Consider the following 16,288-nt stretch of genomic DNA (forward strand, 5'->3'; position numbering starts at 1 on the left):
GGAAACTTTACTTCTCCTCTTAACTTCTTAAGACACAGCTATTTCCTCTGGACTGCTTCCACTGCCCACAAACCTGCCCACTTCTCAGCCTGGAAATCTGACAAAACAGCTGAGGGAGCTGGGCTGCACAGCCTGGAGAAGGGAAGGCTCAGGGGAGACCCTGGAGCACTGTTTAGTGCCTAAAGGGGCTCCAAGAGAGCTGGAGAGGGACTGGGGACAAGGGCCTGGAGTGACAGGACATGGGGGAATGGCTTTAAGCTGAAGGAGGGGAGATTTAGATTAGACATCAGGAGAAAATTGTTCCTTGTGAGGGTGGGGAGCCCTGGCACAGGTGCCCAGAGCAGCTGTGGCTGCCCCGGGATCCCTGACAGTGTAGGTTGGATGGGGCTTGGAGCAGCCTGGGACAGCGGAAGGTGTCCCTGCCATGGCAGGGGTGGCACTGGATGTCCTTTAACGTCCCTTCCAGCCCCTGCCCCGGGCAGCAGCGGGCACGGAGCCGCAGCGCGGGGGTCCGGCGGTGCCGGGGCTGCCGAGGGGGCGGCGCTGGCCCCGGGGGAGGCGGGGACGGAGCGGGACGGAGCCGTTCGGAGTCGTTGGGAGCGGGGCGGTGCCGGGGCGGGCCCGGCGCCGGGCGGGCGGGCGGAGAGGTGCCGAGGGAGGCATCGCCGTGCGAGCGGCGCCCCGTGTGCCTCCTGCGGCCCCGGCCAGCAGCCCCGGGCCGGGGCATGGAGGCGGCGCACAGCATCCCCGTGCTCGACGTGCTCCGCCGCTTCGGGGTCAGCGAGAGCTGCGGCCTCAGCCCCGAGCAGGTCCGCCGCAACCGGGAGAAGTACGGCCCCAATGGTCAGTGCGGAGCGATGGGATCAGTGCAGGGGATGCGGGGCGGGCGTGGGACGGGGCAGCGATAACGGGACACCGGCAACGGGATACCGACATCCTGGCTGGGACCCGACCGGGACCGGGATGGAGACCGGGACTAGGACTGAGACCGGGATCCTCTCCGCCGGGATCAGGATGGGGACCGGGATCCTCCCCGCCGGGATGGGGTTGTGGATCAGGATTCTCCCCACCGGGATGGGGATGGGTACCGGGATCCTCCCCGCCGGGATGGGGATGTGGAGCGGGACCAGGATCCTCCCCGCCGGTCCCGGCAGGGTCCGGGGTGCTGCCCCGGAGCATCCTCCCGGCCCCGGCTGTGCGGAGGATCGCTGGCGATGTGCCGCGGGACACCTGTTGATCAGGGCAGTATTTACCGGCTTTAATTGAAGGCTAATTGCTGCGGGTTCGGGCGGCCAGGAATGTCGGCAATTAGCGGGGTGTTAATTCCGCTGGCGGAGTGACAGAGAGCGGGGAGGGACAGCGATATCTCCCTACCAGGAAGGAAAGAGGGGAAGGTCTCGTTGCCTGCGGGTGACCGAGGGAAGCCCCAGAAGAGCCGTCAGAGGTGTCCTGGGGGGATCTCGCTCGCCCCCGCCGCTGCCCTGGCTGTGGGTGCTGTGGGACAGGGAGCGGTGGTGGGGACACCGTCCGTGTGTGTCCTGTGTGTCCCGCCCTGCCGGTGTCACACTGACCCGGGGGACCCTCTGCGGGCACCTGGGCATCTTCACGGCACTGAGAAGGGTAATCTGTAAACGTTTTGAAAGTGCTCAGTGTGCCCAGGAAGGGCTGGTCGGGGTGTCCGCACCTACCCAGGTGATTTGAGGGTGGCTTTGTTCAGGCTGTGCCCGAGCTGGGTCGTTAACTCTGCATAGGAAACAGGAGGGGTTTGGGTGCTTTGCTCCAGTGCTTTGGGGCAGTGAGTCCCTTCTCAAACTTCTGCAGGAGATCAGTGTGTAAACTCTCTCCTGGGTTGAGCTTGTTGCATCTGCTTTTTGCTTGATCCTCACGGACGAGGCTAAGGGAAGGCTGAGTAGATGCTGGCAGCATTGCTGTGTGCATTTCTGTTTGTTAGATGGGATCAGAGGGCTGTGGCTCCTCCAGCCCTGTGAGCAGCTGTCCTGTGCTGAGCTGTGCTCAGGGCCCCCCATCCATGCCAGCAGTGCTCCCTGTCCCAGGCAGCTCCAGCTCAGTTCCCTGGGCCACCATGGTCAGGGCTGCCCTTGGGAGCTCTTGCCATGGAGCACCTGCACAAGCTGCAGGCAATGGAGCATCACACCTGCTCCTGCTGGGCTTGATTTTGGAGAAGGGCAGCTGGGGACCTGTCTGGTTAACTGGGAGGAGCCCCTCTGCTTTGGGGGCTGAAGGCAAAATACATCCTTAATGCAAAGTACATCCTAAATGCAAAATACATCCTAATCAAACAGGTGGCTGCTCTGATCTCGGGGTATAATTGCAGCCAGTCTCTGGCCCACAGGAGCAGGCTGAGGGGTGGTCTGTGCTGTGCAGCAGGGTGCCACCATGGGCATCGCCATGGTGGGGCTCCTGGTGGCTTTGTCCCTGTGCTGTTTGCCCAAGTGAATCACCATCCCTGAGTCAGGCACGTTGGCTGCTCGGTGGCACCGGGCTCTGCCTGACAAAGGGAGCTCAGAGCTGTGACGTAGGTGCAGAGCAGAGGGTTAGTGGTGGTAATTAGTTTGCCTTTAATTTTTTTTTCTTTTTGCTTCCTCCTCTTGCAAGCTGTGGCTCTGTGCTCTCCTCACTTAGCAGTTTTGTTTCCCATGCACCCCAGCTTTGGTTTCTCACGGGCTGTTGGCTCACAGGAGCTGCTGACTTTGGGGTGTCCTGTGCCTCTCACCCCCCAAACACAGCTCTGCAGCTCCTGTGCTGCACAGCCTGCATTGATGCGCCTGAATCTTGAGGGCAGTGACATGGGCAGTGCAACCCTCAGTGAAATGTGGTTGAAGGTTTTCAAGAATTCTGAACTTCTGCAATTTCTGAGCAGTATTTATGTGTTTCTCATAGTGCAAATGAGACATAGACGGTTTAGAACAGCTTAAAGCGATGCAGATGTGTGGTTTGCTTGGTTTAAAACATTTCAGGTTTAGTTTTAAGCAGAAAGTGGGGGTTTTTCCAGCATGGTGAGAACTTGCAGGTTGTGTTGTGGCAGCAGGCACCTTGAGGCTCCTGTTTGGGAGAGCTGCTTGGGGTGAGGGTGCCACAAGGGAGCAGCTTGGGACAACGGGCTGGACTTGGATATGAGCTGTATTAAATTGCATTTCAATTTAGCTTAAATTAAACTCTAGCAGCAGAAGTGTGGGGCAGTTTGGTGACTCGTTTGAGCTTGCACAGAAGGGGAAGAAAAATCTTGTGTGGCTCGAAGTGCAGAGCAGGCCCTGAGCTCCAGCTACTTTCATTTTCGCACCCTCCTGTCTCACATTCATTCATTTCCTTCTAATCTTGAACTTCAAACTGCCAGTGTGGTCGTGAATCACAATCTAAAATACATCATCTTTCTGAAAAACTGCCTCCTGACATGCTTCACAGAGCTGCTGGCTGCTGCTTTTTTACTGCATTTAAAAAAATACGAGCTGCAACGAGCTCTGACGTTAAGTGAGAAGCAGCCATCATTGGTGTGACTGATATAAAATTGTTTCATTTTTTGGGGGCGGTATTCTTTTGGAGCTTAAAATTGTTGTTTTTTCAGATCCAGGGCTCACAAACACATTTGCAGGAGGAAGCAGAGAGCAATAGTGATTATTTGGTATCTCCAGCTCGTGGCTGGGGAGCCAAGCAGTGTGGTACAGATTAGTGGAGTGGAAGGAGATATTTCTGCATTAGGAAGAGCTTGTGTTCTCGTTTCAGCTCTGTCATCAGTGCTGTCAGCATGGCCTTTCATTTGCCAAGGAAACTGGAGAAGCCACAGAACATTTAGGTCTCACCATGGCAATTCTGAATCTCCCAAGTCAATTTTAATTAATAAATGCTTTGGATGTCTCACATGTGCCTGGCAGGTGCTTCCCTGTACCTCATCCCATCCACTAGCTCCAAGATCCACAGGTGGTTTTTTTTTTGTTTTTACCACAAAACTTAAAAAAAAACCCCAAACAAACAAAAATAACCAAATGCGCATCTGTTATTTTATAACAGACTGATCAGAAAGGTATGGGCATGCACCCTTCCTAAATGTAAAACCAGGGGCACAATTTCCCTTGAAATTATTTGATTTTTTTCCAAGGAACGACAGATGTAAGCAGGAGTTGCTTTGTGGACAGACAAGTGATTTTTCTGTTTTAAATATAGCTCTGATTTATCTCTTCTAAATGGATTTCTGAGTGTAAATGAGCATACATTTCAGGCAGGATATTGCAGGCATTAATGTGTATGCATAATTTTATTTGCTCCATCGGTAACCTAAATGGGCTGTGAATGTCAGCAGAGTCAAACTCGAGGCTCCAGCATAGGGGTGTTTATCTCATCTTTCATCTCCTCTGACTCTGAAGCTCTGCTGTGGTTGGAAACTCAGCTGGGCAGGGCCATCCTGCCTGTGGGGCTCCTTGGGGCTCACCCATCCTCTTCTCTCCCTGCTGTGCTCTGGGGTGTCCCCACTGTGGTACCCCGTGCGCTGCAGATCCCATGCCTTGCTGCAGGTGCAATGGAGCTGTAAGCCAGCTTCAGCTCAAAGCCCATCAGCAAATTTGGTTGTTTTTTCCACCACACCTCCCCGTGTCTCTGCCAGCCTCACTCAGGATCCCCAAATCCCTGTGTGTATTTTCCCACGTGCGTGCCCAGCCTGCCTGGGTGGGAGGAGGAGACATCCCCGAGCCCAAATCCAGCTGGGCTGTGCTGCTCCTCTCCCCAAACCCACCAAGGCTCTTTCTCAAGGCAGGAGCACACATCGGAGCCCCTGTTTTGCTCGAAACACCACTGATAGCTGATTTATTTGCACCCTTTTTGGGGTGTGTGTGTCGGCACACGCGTGTGTCTGCGCCTGCGGCGGGGGCTTGACGTTGGATTCGCTGCTGGCGGTTGCTAACGAGCCAAGGTTATGCTCCAGCTCTCTCCTGACAATAATAAAAAGCAAAAAAAAAAAGAGAAATAAAATTTCTATTTCACGCTGAAGTATTTGAGGTGGCAGCAAGGAGAGGAAAAGCAGCATTTTCTGACTCATCAAACTCTGCGCTCTGTTCCTCTGTGCATCGCCCACCTCTCCCACCCCCGAAACACACGCTGAACACTCTGATTCATAAACATGCTACGGGTTGGGTTTTTTTTTTTTTCTCCTCCTCCAAATCCTTTCCCTGAGGAGACATGCTGAGGCATTCAAACCTTGTGAGTGCCTTCAAATTTGGGGAGAGACTACACAAAGTTTTCGTAATTGACAGGGAAACTTGGGATTTTCATCTCTCTGCCATCCTGTGAGGTTACCTGCATTCACACCTACCTTTCAAAAACACTGTGAATCAAGAGCAAGGTTCAGAAAAACTGACATCTGCTGTCTAAATGCTGCAGGAACCAGGGAAGGAAGGTTTGCAGGGCCAAAAGGCACAGAAACTGCTGTGGGAGAAGGGATTGTGCCTGCAGGTCCTGTGTTTACCCCTGGGGTTGGTCTGCCTTGTGGCACAAGTGTTATTTCATGAGTGTTTTTATTTCATTGCTGGGTTTAAAGCTGGGGGTGGTAGAGCTGGTGCTACAAAACACTGATTTAAGAGGAGCTGGATGCACTGTGGATGCCCAGATGCTGGCTTGGGATGTGCTGCTTCCAGTAAGGGGCTGGAACGTGTCCTCCAAAAACACCATTAGGGGCAAAATACCCCTCTCCTCCCAGGGTAATCTTTTTCCCCAGTAATTCAGGTGTCTCTTTTGAATCCCTACTCCAGCCAAGGGTGTATGGCCATCCTGGAGCCATACTTGCCATCACCATAGTCACACCTCTGCTCTTTGCCGTTTCAGCACCATTGGTCTTTCTGCAGGTTTTAAACCTTTTTGTACCTCCAGATCTGATTTGAAGAGCTCTATTTCTGTGGTCATCTCCCCCTCAGGGTAAATCCCTGAAAAATCCTATTGATAATTACGTTGCAAGTAAGTTTCCCTTTCTAAAGCTTCCCTCAAACCCGTTTTTCTTGAGTGAAAAGCCTCACTCCATGCCTGCTGCTGCTGTTGCTTTCTTCCTCCCGAGGAGAATTTTAATTTTTGAGAAGCATCCAAGCTGCTGCCTTTTCACTCTGCGTTTGAGCTGCTCCTGCAGAAGGGATGTGTGAGAACAGGAGGCTCCAGGCTGTGGCTTGGCTCTGTCCTGGCACAGCCACAGCCCTGGTGATGCCCCTGAAGAGGGGCCAGGGGTACAAATGCTGGCTGAAAACAGGGCTGAGCAAGGCTCAGGGCTGGGCAAGGGACACTTCAAGTGCCTTCAAGCAGGTGGTTGTTGTTTCTGGTGGTCTCTCAGGCTGATCCTCTCTGCACAAAACCTCCCTGGAGAGCAGCATTGCCAGGGCTGTCCTGAGATTTGCATCAGGGATCTGAACTGCCCATCAAAGGGCTGCTGGCAGCCCCAAGGTGCTTCTGTTTTCACAGCCCTGAAAAATGAGGTGGTTTGGTGCTTTTTGGTATGCTCAAACCTCTGGAGGAGCCAGCTTTGATTTTTCTCCCACACACAGTGCTCGCAGAGTCAGTTGGGATGCTGATACCCCTCCAAAATGTTGATTTTTTTTTTTTTAGGGTTATTTTTTGTGAGCTATGAGCTAGACGGTGAATGTTTGCATCCTGTGCCTTTTCCCCAGCTGGTGCTGCCCCACTCCTGGGGAAGGGGCTCCTCCCTGGACCAGCCCCAAAACCCCTCTCTTGGTCCATCCAGATCACCTGGGGGGCAGTGGATGCTCTGTCCCCGTTAATTTTTTCAGGGCTGTTGAAAGAAGGACTGAGAAGTTAAGAGCAGCACCTGAGTTGCATTCCATGGGGGATTAGGGCATTTAAAGCAGAATAACAAACCTCTGTGGGCAGGTAATGCTGGACATGTGGGTGCTGGCATTGCGCAAGGGTGCTCTAGAATTCCTACTCACTATTTTTGATGGGAGAAGCCCATCAGGGCAGTGCTCCCTGCCCAGCCCCTTGCTTCTCTCTGCTGGTCAGGAGCAGTGGAGCTGCAGACACAAGGCTGTTTTCTCCTGGGCTGGCTGCTGGGTGTGGGTTAGGGCAGCAATGGGCTGGGAAAGTGTTCCAGAGGGGAGGCACCTGGAGTGGACCAGGAGCTGAACAGGGTGATGTTTTCTGGCACTGCTGGCACTCGTGGCCTCAGTTACAAGGTAAAAACACATGATTATCAGAAGAATGTTGGGTTTTTCTGCTAGCTTTTTAAATATTTCTTTCCTTTTTTCACTTTTCACCCTCCTTTTGTCCCTTCCTCTGGTTCTCAAGGATGAGCTCCCATTGCATCTCAGCTGGGGTGAAGGCAGTGCAGGCAGCCCCTCCTGCTCAGCTGGAGCACCTTGGGCAGGAGAAGGAGCTGATGCTGAGGGCACTCGGATGGGTGGGAGGGATGGGTGCAGAGAAGGGGCCTGGGCCACTCTGGGTGGCTGCAGGACAGAGCTGTCTGGGCGTTCAGTCCAACCCAGTGCAAGATTAACACGCAGAAAACTCAGACAGCACCAACCCTACATTGGTGTTGAATGGGGTTGAAGCCCGTTCATTATTCTGCATATGATAATTCTTTTTTTGGGTGATATTGTTACTCATGATATTTTTTTTTCCTGTATTTTGGTGTTGGTAGCACTGGCAGTAGAAAATACATCAATAACCTATATTTTTTTAAAAATCCCCAGTGCTCAGTGGAGCTGCTGTTAGTACCAGATACCTCACTGCAAAACAGGTAGCAGAATTTGGTCTGGATAATTTTTTTTTTTGTATTTCAGTGTTGGTAGCACTGGAAGTAGAAAGTATATGAATAACCTATATTTTTTAAAAAAATCCCCAGTGCTCAGTGGAGCTGTTAGTACCAGTTACCTCGCTGCAAAACAGGTAGCAGAGATCTGGAATCCAGAATTTGGTCTGGATCCTTTTTTTTGTATTTCAGTGTTGGTAGCACTAGAAGTAGAAAGTACATCAATAACCTATATTTTTTAAAAAATCCCCAGTGCTCAGTGGAGCTGCTGTTGGTAGCAGTTCGCTCGCTGCAAAACAGGTAGCAGAGATCTGGGCTGGAAGTGTAGAAATGTTGAAAGAACTGAGCCAAACAGCAGCAGAGAAAATTGTGGTTACTCCAGTATTTCCATGACGTGAGCGAGCACCGGAGGCTGCTCCGGGGGCGGTTAACCCTTGGCGGGCCGGGCCGCAGCGCTGCCTGCAGCACACACAGGAGGCTCCTAATTCCCTTCAGCATCCATGGGATTCAAGCTGATGATCCTCCCCATGACTGCCCTTAGTCCAGCCAGTCATCCCCTGAAAGAAGGGAGGACTCATCTGAGTCCACCGAGATGCTGAATTAATCCTTGCAGCGATTAACCTGGTGTCTGTAACAAGCATTTGCTGCTTTGCCGTGGGAACCTCCCGGTTTCTGAGGTTTGGCTGCTCGTTATCACTCTATAAAATCCTTTTCTCTTTGTCACCCGCAGAGGTGGCGAGTGTGAGGTCAGGCTGTGGTTTGGTGGTGATCCCATCTGCCCGGTCCAACATCCCGGGACATTCAGGACATGGGGTGGCATCAGTTTGTGACCTGGGATGGCTGAAAGCTGAAATGTCGTAGCTCTTGTTAAAGTCCAGATCTATAGTAGTCCTAAACCTAAGGCACTGCTCTGATCATCAAAATCCTCCTGATATTTAAATGCTCAGAAATCTGCTGGATGTGCTGATGTTCTGATGCTCAGAAATCTGATGCAGGTCCTGACTTTGTATCCTCTGGTCCTATCTAAACGCTCTTGAGATGATATATATCCCATTTTATCACTTATATATCCCATATGAGATTTTATATACATGTTCTTCATTTGAGATTGTATATGTGTGTCCCATTTGAGACTACACATATGTGCTCCATTTGAGAGCAACATATGTCCCATCTAAGATTTTTATATCTATGCATATATATATCTCCTATTTGAGATTGAATTATATTGTATAAACTTCCCATTTGGGATTAAAGGTATGTCTTATTTGATAACCAAAAATATAACTTTATTAAACTACTGATTATATTTTATTAAATATCTATATATATTATATAGTATATTATTATAATATATATATATAAATTTTATATACATGTTCTTCATTTGAGATTGTATATGTGTGTCCCATTTGAGACTACACATATGTGCTCCATTTGAGAGCAACATGAGATTTTTATATCTATACAAATATACCCCATTTGAGATTTTATATATGTATATAATTTTCCCATTTGGGATTATAGATGTATGTCTTATTTGATAGCCAACTAATATAACTTATTAACCCACTGATTATATATATATATATGTAATATAGATATAGTATATTTTAATATATATATGTATGTATACATACATATATAATATATATACAGTGTATATATATGTGTGTATAATTTCCGATTTGAGATTATAGATGTATGTCTTATTTGATAACAACTAATATAACTTATTAACACACTGATAACATATATATAATGTATATAATATATATTTTATATATGTATATATACATACATATATAATATATATACAGTATATATGTGTGTGTGTATAATTTCCCATTTGAGATTATAGGTATGTCTTATTTGATGACTAACTAATATAACTTAATTACCCACTGATAGCATATAAATTATATATATATTTCTATATATATGTATATACACAGTATATATATATGCAGTACATATATATTCGGTATATATAAATATATATTTATATACAGTATGTATATATATGTGTATATATATACATATATAAAAATTTCCCCCCCATACAAACATTTGCAAGTAACTATGGGACACCTTTGAACAAAAACCCCTTTCTGGAGGAAAACCAAGCCGAGGCAGTGAAAAGCTGTGTGTGTGTGTCCCTCTGGGAGCCGGGCGGTCCCTGCAGGAGGGGGAAGCTCTCGGTGCCGGTGCCGGTCCCGGTGCGGTGTTTGCGGAGGAAATCCGCTCCTCGCTCCGCGTGTCCCCTGGGTTCCTGCCCGCGGTATTTTTGCTCCGGGTGTTTCCTGCTGTTGGAGCGCTCCGTGTGTGACAGCGGGGGAAGGGATGGCCGAGAACCCGGGCTGGCTTTCCCTGTCCCTGAACGCGCTCCGGTCACCCGGGGGTCCCCAAATGAACCGTGCCCGGCCTGCCTGGGAAAGCTGTTCCGGCCCCCACAGCCCTCCGTGTCCTCCTGCGGTCATGAATGGCCAAAACGCATTTTTCCTTTATTTTGTTTTGGCTTTTTCCCTTGCGTTTCTGGAGAAACCCCCTGGAGCGCTTGCAGAGCTGTCCTCAGAGCAAATGCAGGGCTCCGGGTGATTTGCATTAGATGTATGCTTTATTATACAGGGTGGGCTTTAAAACAATAATAACAATAATAATAATATAGGGCTAAATAGAAGGGATTATGATGATGATGGAGGTTGTTTGTTTTGTTTTGTATCTTTCTTTTTCTGGTTTGGAGACAGTTTTCCTTGCATGGGTTGGTGATAAAGAGCAGTTGTTTTTTGGGAAGGCTGTGTGGGTGGGGGAGATTCTCTCCTCTTCTGCTTCCTTCCAAAGGGGAGTGAAAGCTCCGAGATGCTCGAGGAGGAGCTGAGCTGGGATGAGTTTAGCTGAGCTGGGCAGTGCTTAGCTGAGCTGGCTGGGCTCAGTTGAGCTGGGTTTAGCTGAGCTGGGTTTAGCTGAGCGCTGTCCCGGCTCCGGCCCTGCCCCAATCCCCGGGGCCCGGCCGAGCTGGATCCGGCCCAGCCGGAGCCGCCGGGCAGCCGAGGTCGGGATAACCCTCCCCTTCCCCTCACCTGCCTGTCTGCACTTTCCTTTTTCCATTCCGCCGCCTCCCGAGTCAACAGCAGGGCTAAATTAAGGAACCTGTGGGGAGCGAGTGGAAAAGTGAAAATGGAAAAGGCTGGCTCAGCAGGGAGAGGGGAAGTGATGGAGCACAGAGGGTTCCCCTCGGGTCATCCTTGGGGTGTTCTTTGGGGTTTTGCAGTTTTTCTGGGCTTTTCCACGCTTTGAGAGCCAGGGATCTTCAGTGCTCCCCTCCAGAGGGGATTCCTGCAGTGGCCCAGGAGAAGGGGCTGCTCTGCAGTGCTGCTTCAGACCCACTCTGGGGTTCCTCTTGTGTTTATAAAGCCTAATTCAATTTATTCTTCTCTTTTCCACTCAAATAATATATTTAGATTTCCCTGTATTTACATATATATATATATATATATATATATATAATTTTATACTTATGCACAAATATATGCTGGTATCATGTTTATATACATATATGTATAATATTTCATCTTTATAGGCCTTTATAAAGCCTAATTCAAATTATTCTACCCTTTTCCACTAAAATATATTTTGATTTCCCTGTATTTATGTATATAAATATATATACGATTTTATCCTTATGCACAAATATATGTTGATATCATGTTTGTATACATATATGTATATTTATAGGCCTTATAAAGCCTAATTCAAATTATTCTTCCCTTTTCCACTCAAATATATTTAGATTTCCCTGTATATATATATATATATATATATATATATATATGATTTTATCCTTATGCACAAATATATGTTGGTACTATGTTTGTATACATATATGTATAATATTTTAATATTTCATACATATATGTATAATATTTCATCTTCATAGTCACACACACAGATATTATGTATATTTGGGAGGTGATTATGAAAAAACCCTAGAAGGGACTCATATTTCCAGGGATCTCCAAGTATCCCATTCCAGGAAAGGAACTCCTTCAACTACACAGAAATGTGTGATCCTCAGAGAGTTCATCCATGAAAAGCATTAATTGTCCAACTCACCCCTTTTTTCCCATCCAGAAAAACAGATCCTTTCTATCCTACAGAAATTTTTTTCTTGTGATATAATCCAAACTAAGAGCCGGGTAGACTTCATTTTCCATGAAAACCCATCCAAGAGGGTTGCTGAAAATAGACTGTTCTCTGAGAACAGATACCAGAAAAAGCAAAGGGAGGGGTGGAGGCAGGTCATCTGGGGCAAGGAGTTCTGCAAAATGAATTCATGATTGATAATCTCAGTTTGAGTTAAAAGCAACCCATGTGGATTAAGGGATACATTACCCTGGATGTATTTTATTGGTCATGGCAGATGGGTTGGGATGGGATGCCATGCTCAAACTTTGATATTCCCCACAGGTTTGCCATGACAGAAACATTTCCTCCAGAAAACAAACAAATGGAAAAAAGACTCCAACCCAACTCCCTCCAGACCTCAGCACATCGAGGATGGAGTTGGATCCATTCAGCCTCGAGCTTGGGGCAGGGAATTTTTTCCACCCCAATGTTCACAGTCTGGGTGTTCATGATCCATAAATGCATGGTTTGGGCCCTGGGGCTTGGCTGCAGGCAGGATTGATTAAAACATATGGATTAAAAGATAGCAATTAAAATAAACATCTTTTGGAGGGGTCAGGGTGAGCAGGTTCCTCACCTTGACAGGGAAGGGGAAAAGAAAGATGCAGTTTGGATTTAAAAGCAATATCCTGTAGTTCTTGGTTTTGGGTATTTTTTTCTTTTTATTTTTTTTTTCTTTGTGTGTGTTTGGGTTTTTTATTTGTGTTTTTTGTTGTTGGTTTTGGTTTGGTTTTTTTTTTTTTCTTTTTTAAATGGATACTGCAGGTTTGGGGCTCTGTTTCAGTAATGTTAGTTACATTTGTAATGAAATTTATTATTTCTGTTTCTTACTTATTTTTATTATTTATTGGTTTATTCTCCAAGACATACAAATGTGATATCCTTAATGGTTTCTTACAGCCTCCTGGAAGTTGCTTGTCTCAGTGTAAAGGAATATTGGAGCTGGTCCTTGGGGAGGGAGTTCTGCTGTTCCCCCACTGGGCACAGCAGCATTTCTGTGTTCTGAGCAGCATCTCTCCTCCAGAATCAAACACATCCCTTTGGAAAAATGCATCCTAGTCTCATTTTCTTACTTGGAGTCTTTTCAGTTCAAATATTTTTTGGAAAAATAAGATTTTTCTTAAATCCTTCGGGATTTTTACAAAAAAAATAATCCCAAACGCGGTCTCACCTTGTTGTTTCCCAATTCTTGCGGAATTCAGCTGAAAGGCTCAGCCCAATTTTGGTTCCTCCCCTGGGGTGTTTGGGGGTGCTGGGCACCCTGTGAGCTGACTTGGCAGTGGGGGCATCACTGGGGCTCCTGGCACTGCAGCTTCTGGGCTTGGTTTCCTAAAGTGCTGCCCAGGAAAATCACATTATTGAGTTTTCTCACTGGGTGTTGGAGGCACTGCAAGTGGCCAAATTTGCCCAGTGTGCCTGGAGGGGACACAGATCCCTGCCTGCACTGCCCCTGGCCTGGCTGGGGCTTTCTGGTCACTCTGCTGGGCCTGGGGGCAGCTGAGCATCTCAGGGATGTGGGGAGCAGCCAAGGGTGCAGCAGAGCCCCAAACAATGAGACAAAAATTCCTATTTGCTTAACACTTAGCTGAAGAATTTAGGGTGATAAAGGAGGAAATAAAATGATATTTCTCGGGTGGAAGAAGAGAATATATTGAGGTTGCAGCATGTGCCTTGGTTGGGGTTGTGGTAATTGTAGCAGAGGGTTCCCAGATGAGGCAGAGTCCCTCCCTTGCCTTTCCCTGCACTTATGGAAAGGATCTGCTTGAAGTAGAGGTAGGAAGAAGCAAAAAATACCCAACATGAACCCAAAACTAAAAAAAATTCATGGAACCTTTAGCTTTATTTTCTTCAAGCTCCTGTAGTGGTTGTGGGGTTTTTGGTTTGTTTTCTCCTTTTTCCAAAACTGTTACTATTTCAATGCAGATTTTTAGCTTTTCCACCCGGGAGCCGGAGCTGGAAATTCTTTCCACTGCGTTGGTGCAGGAGGGAACAAACTGCTGCTTTTAGTTTGCTCAAATAATCCATCCCTGGCTGGAGCCATGGGTTTCCTCCTTCCCACTCCCTCCCACTCCCAGAGCAATCCCAGGATCTGCTGGGGGTGCTCATGGGGACAGGGGTGAGGGGATGTGGCTTCAAGCCCCATTTCCCTCAGGTTTTTCCTTTAAATGCCTCCAAGATTTTATTCTTGCAAACACCACGCGGGCACTGGAGGGGCAAACCCAAGTGGCAGCTTCGTTTTTTCAGAGCAAAATGGGCAAAACCTTCTGTCCTTGTTTTCCTGGCATTAAGGGAGGTGGGATATTGGCAAGGAACCAATTTGTTTTTCACTGTGGCATGGGAGGAGGATGCTCAGGGCTGGGCAGGGTTTATGGACCCCCCTGAGCTGCAGTGAGGGGAAGCTTGTGCTGCCCAGCGTTTTGGGGATGAGCCATTTCCAAGAATAAAGGAAGGGAAGTTCAAAGTGGGATGGGTGAGGCTTTCCTTATTTATTTCACGCTGCTTCTTGGACCATTGGTCAGATGCCACAGTCCCTCCTCCATTCCTGTTTCCCTGGACAGTGGGGCATGGGGGTGGCTTCTCCTTCAGCACAGGGATGTCACTTCTGAATTTCTGGGGAGGAGGAGACAGCACAGGGCTGTGTTTGCTGGTGTTTTGCTAATCTTGGGGGGCATATCAGGATAACTGCATTTCCTGGTCCCTGACCTGCTGAGAGCACCTCAGCTGGCCAAAAAAGGCACAAATGAGCTTTCAGCTTTCCCCTGTGGCTGAGCAATTGCCCCCATTTCTCCATTGGGACCCCTTCACTCTCCTGGGAGGATCAATGGTGCTGGGCTGGGTTCAGAAGCTGTGAGTTTGAGGGTGGCATGAGCAGCTGGTCTGGAGCTCTGTCTGCCCCAGCAGGCCTTGTGACCCAAACCAGAAATTTTTGGGGCTGAATTTTTTGCCAGCCATTGACAGAATCCAGGTGCCAGCGAGGAAAGCGGTTGGATCATTTTACCCTAAAGCATTGCCTGGAAAACAGCAAGGATGTTTCTGGCCCTTAATTCTCATGTGCTACTCACCCATCCTGGGCTGCTGCCTTCTCCAGCTGGCCTGAATTTGGTTATTTTTGGGGCAGTGGATGCCCCAGCCAGAAGGTTCTGGGCTTTTGCAAAGTGCAGGAACAGGGTTGAATGCTGGGGAATGACAGGAACAGCAAACCAGTGGTGTTTGCCATGGGAGGGGGGTTGTATCTTGTTTATTTGATCTTTCTAATGCCTTTTGAAGCAGCCCTGAGTGAGTGGCTGTCGCTGGTGTGAGCAAACCTCACCTGGCACACAGGAAAAGGCAGCTGTGAGGCGATAGGCAAATAAGGGCTGGGGCTGGAGGCCTCCCCACCCAGGGCACGCCCAGAGCCACCACAGCAGGAAACCACCCCTGGCTTTGGGAGCAGCTCCTTGGGGTGGTGGAGGGCAGGGGAAGGGCAGGATCCTCTGGGATTGTCCCTCGTTGTGGTACCAAGCAGGGCCTGGCTTGGCTGTGGCATCCCCCAAGGATGGGGATGGATGCCCCATCCCTGAAGTGTTCAAGCCAGCTTGGGCAGGGCTTGGAGCAACCTGGGGTAGTGGAAGGTGTCCCTGCCCAAAGTAGGGCATTGGAACAGGATGATCTTTAAAGTCCCTTCCAACCCAAACCAGTCTGTGATTCTGTGCCCCCAGTGCTGTGTCTGCACCCCTGAGGGTTTGTTTTTTTTTTTTTAATTTATTTCCTGTGCTCCTTGGATGGCAGAGGCTCAGCACAGCTGGAAATGCTGCTGGCTGCAGGCCTAGGGGCTCTCCCTGCAGCTGTGCCCACCCAGGGCTGGGGTTTCCATGCTCAGGGGTGCTCAGGGTCAGTGCCCCCTGTGCCAAGGGGGTGCCCTGGGACAGCCCCTCACCCCGCTGGGTCTCAGGGGGCTGCTCCCTGATGGGTTTAACCTTTGGGGCTTTTCTGGGGAAAGGCTAGGCGAGCTTTGGGGTGTGTGTGCCCCCACATGGTGCAGTAGCTTGTGGAGATCACAGAATAATGAGGCTGGAGGACGCCTCTAAGAGGTCCAGTCTATGCCCTAACATCTCCACCAGACTATAGCACCAAGTGCAGTGTCCAGTCTTTATTTAAACACTTCCAGAGATGGTGATTCCACCACCTCCCTGGAAGGAGCATTCCAGTACTTTAGTATTCTTTTGGTGAAAAGTTTCTTCCTAATATCCAACCTGTCCCTTCCCTGACGTAGCTTGAGGCTGTGTCCTCTGGTTCTGCCAGAGACCGACCCCACCTGTCTGCAGACTCCCTTCAGGAAGGTGTAGAGAGCAATAAGGTCACCTCTAAGCG

At 48.8% G+C, this 16,288-nt stretch overlaps 1 protein-coding gene across 3 annotated transcripts in view; it reads left to right on the top strand.

The window, feature by feature from the left end:
• The first annotated feature begins 634 nt into the window (after window positions 1-634).
• The window catches only part of ATP2A3 (ATPase sarcoplasmic/endoplasmic reticulum Ca2+ transporting 3), a 61,550-nt gene continuing 45,896 nt past the window's right edge, over window positions 635-16,288 (top strand). For all 3 annotated transcript variants that reach the window (XM_064729075.1, XM_064729073.1, XM_064729074.1), the window contains exon 1: window positions 635-843. In XM_064729075.1, the coding sequence (XP_064585145.1) occupies window positions 726-843 (118 nt within the window). In that variant the 5' untranslated portion in view covers window positions 635-725. The remainder of the gene's footprint in view (window positions 844-16,288) is intronic.

The sequence above is a fragment of the Zonotrichia leucophrys genome, chromosome 19, assembly GCF_028769735.1.
Source record: "Zonotrichia leucophrys gambelii isolate GWCS_2022_RI chromosome 19, RI_Zleu_2.0, whole genome shotgun sequence".
NCBI classification, from domain to species: Eukaryota; Metazoa; Chordata; class Aves; order Passeriformes; family Passerellidae; genus Zonotrichia; species Zonotrichia leucophrys.